The 1,253-nt window shown below is 39.0% G+C and overlaps 1 protein-coding gene across 2 annotated transcripts in view; it reads left to right on the forward strand.

The window, feature by feature from the left end:
• The window catches only part of LOC106513817 (uncharacterized), a 15,610-nt gene extending 14,357 nt beyond the window's left edge, over window positions 1-1,253 (forward strand). For both annotated transcript variants that reach the window (XM_014002827.1, XM_014002828.1), the window contains one exon: window positions 316-1,253. In XM_014002827.1, the coding sequence (XP_013858281.1) occupies window positions 316-1,021 (706 nt within the window). In that variant the 3' untranslated portion in view covers window positions 1,022-1,253. The remainder of the gene's footprint in view (window positions 1-315) is intronic.

The following is a 1,253-nucleotide window of genomic DNA, read 5'->3' on the forward strand; positions in this document are numbered from 1 at the left end:
TACGAACCCTTTGTACGAACAAAAGTAAGAGAAATTTAGGATAAGAATACGAACATGTTCTTGCATGAGYCCCATTGTGACAGTTGTACCAAATATGTAAAATATATATATTTTTATAAAAGTTACCCACTGCCCCTTTAAGGGGAGGTAAACTGGCTTTCCAACTATATAAACGTTTTACCAAGAAGCATTGTTAGAACAAAGAAATAAATAACCAAACACATGTATTTTTGTTTTTGTGTTACTTTTTCTAACTTGACTTATTTTGCCATTTCCGTTCATCTATTGATAATTGTCATTTATTGTGTTTTTCAGGTGGGTCTGCAACCACGAATCCACATCGTGGAAGTTGTATGAAGAACTTCACAAACTGACACACAAACAGGCTGAAATAAGCAACGAAACAGGCCTAAACATCAATCCACTTTATCCGCACATGGCAGCAGTGCCCGATGGTTATGTGACATGTCTGTGCTGTGGTGAAGGCATAGTTGAGGTGATGTGTTCATTGTGTTTCCTAAAAACAACCGAGGGGGAGCTTCCAAAAGTTTTAGATTTTTGCTTGCACCTAGTCAACGGTTCCATGAGACTAAAAACTGATCATGATTTCTTTTACCAGGTACAAACTCAGCTACACATTACAAATAAAAAATACTGTGACTTTGTGGTTTGTATTCCAACAAACATACACATCGAACGCATCTTCCCTGATGAGAATTTCTGGCAAAAATGTGTGGAGGCTAGTAAAGCTTTCTACATCCATGCTGTCCTGCCAGAACTTATGGTGAAGTGGTATTCGAGACAAAAACACCCAACAGAGGATGAAATCACGGCCCTGATTGAACCATTTTGTTACTGCCGCACAACCAGGAAAGGCATTATTATTAAATGTCAGAGTGACACATGTAAGATAAAGAATTTCCATCTGACCTGTCAGGGACTTAAAGCGTTGCCGAAAAAAACGTGGCTTTGTCCTGAATGCAGAACCCTGTCAAAAGCATCACAACTGGAACACAAATGATATTTTACCTGGACTGTGCAAAAACTAATCCTGTATATTTTATTCATTTAACAAACAGAGGCCTCAGTAGGAACCATACGCAGCCACAACAGCCTGGCACGTCCTCATGCTGCTCATCAATTTGGTCATACACTAATGTGGAATGGCGTCCCATTCATCAAGCACCATTAGTTACAGTGGGYAAAATAAGTATTTAGTCAGTCACCAATTGTGCAAGTTCTCCCACTTAAAA

This window comes from Austrofundulus limnaeus, unplaced genomic scaffold (assembly GCF_001266775.1).
Source record: "Austrofundulus limnaeus strain Quisiro unplaced genomic scaffold, Austrofundulus_limnaeus-1.0 Scaffold15, whole genome shotgun sequence".
NCBI lineage: Eukaryota > Metazoa > Chordata > Actinopteri > Cyprinodontiformes > Rivulidae > Austrofundulus > Austrofundulus limnaeus.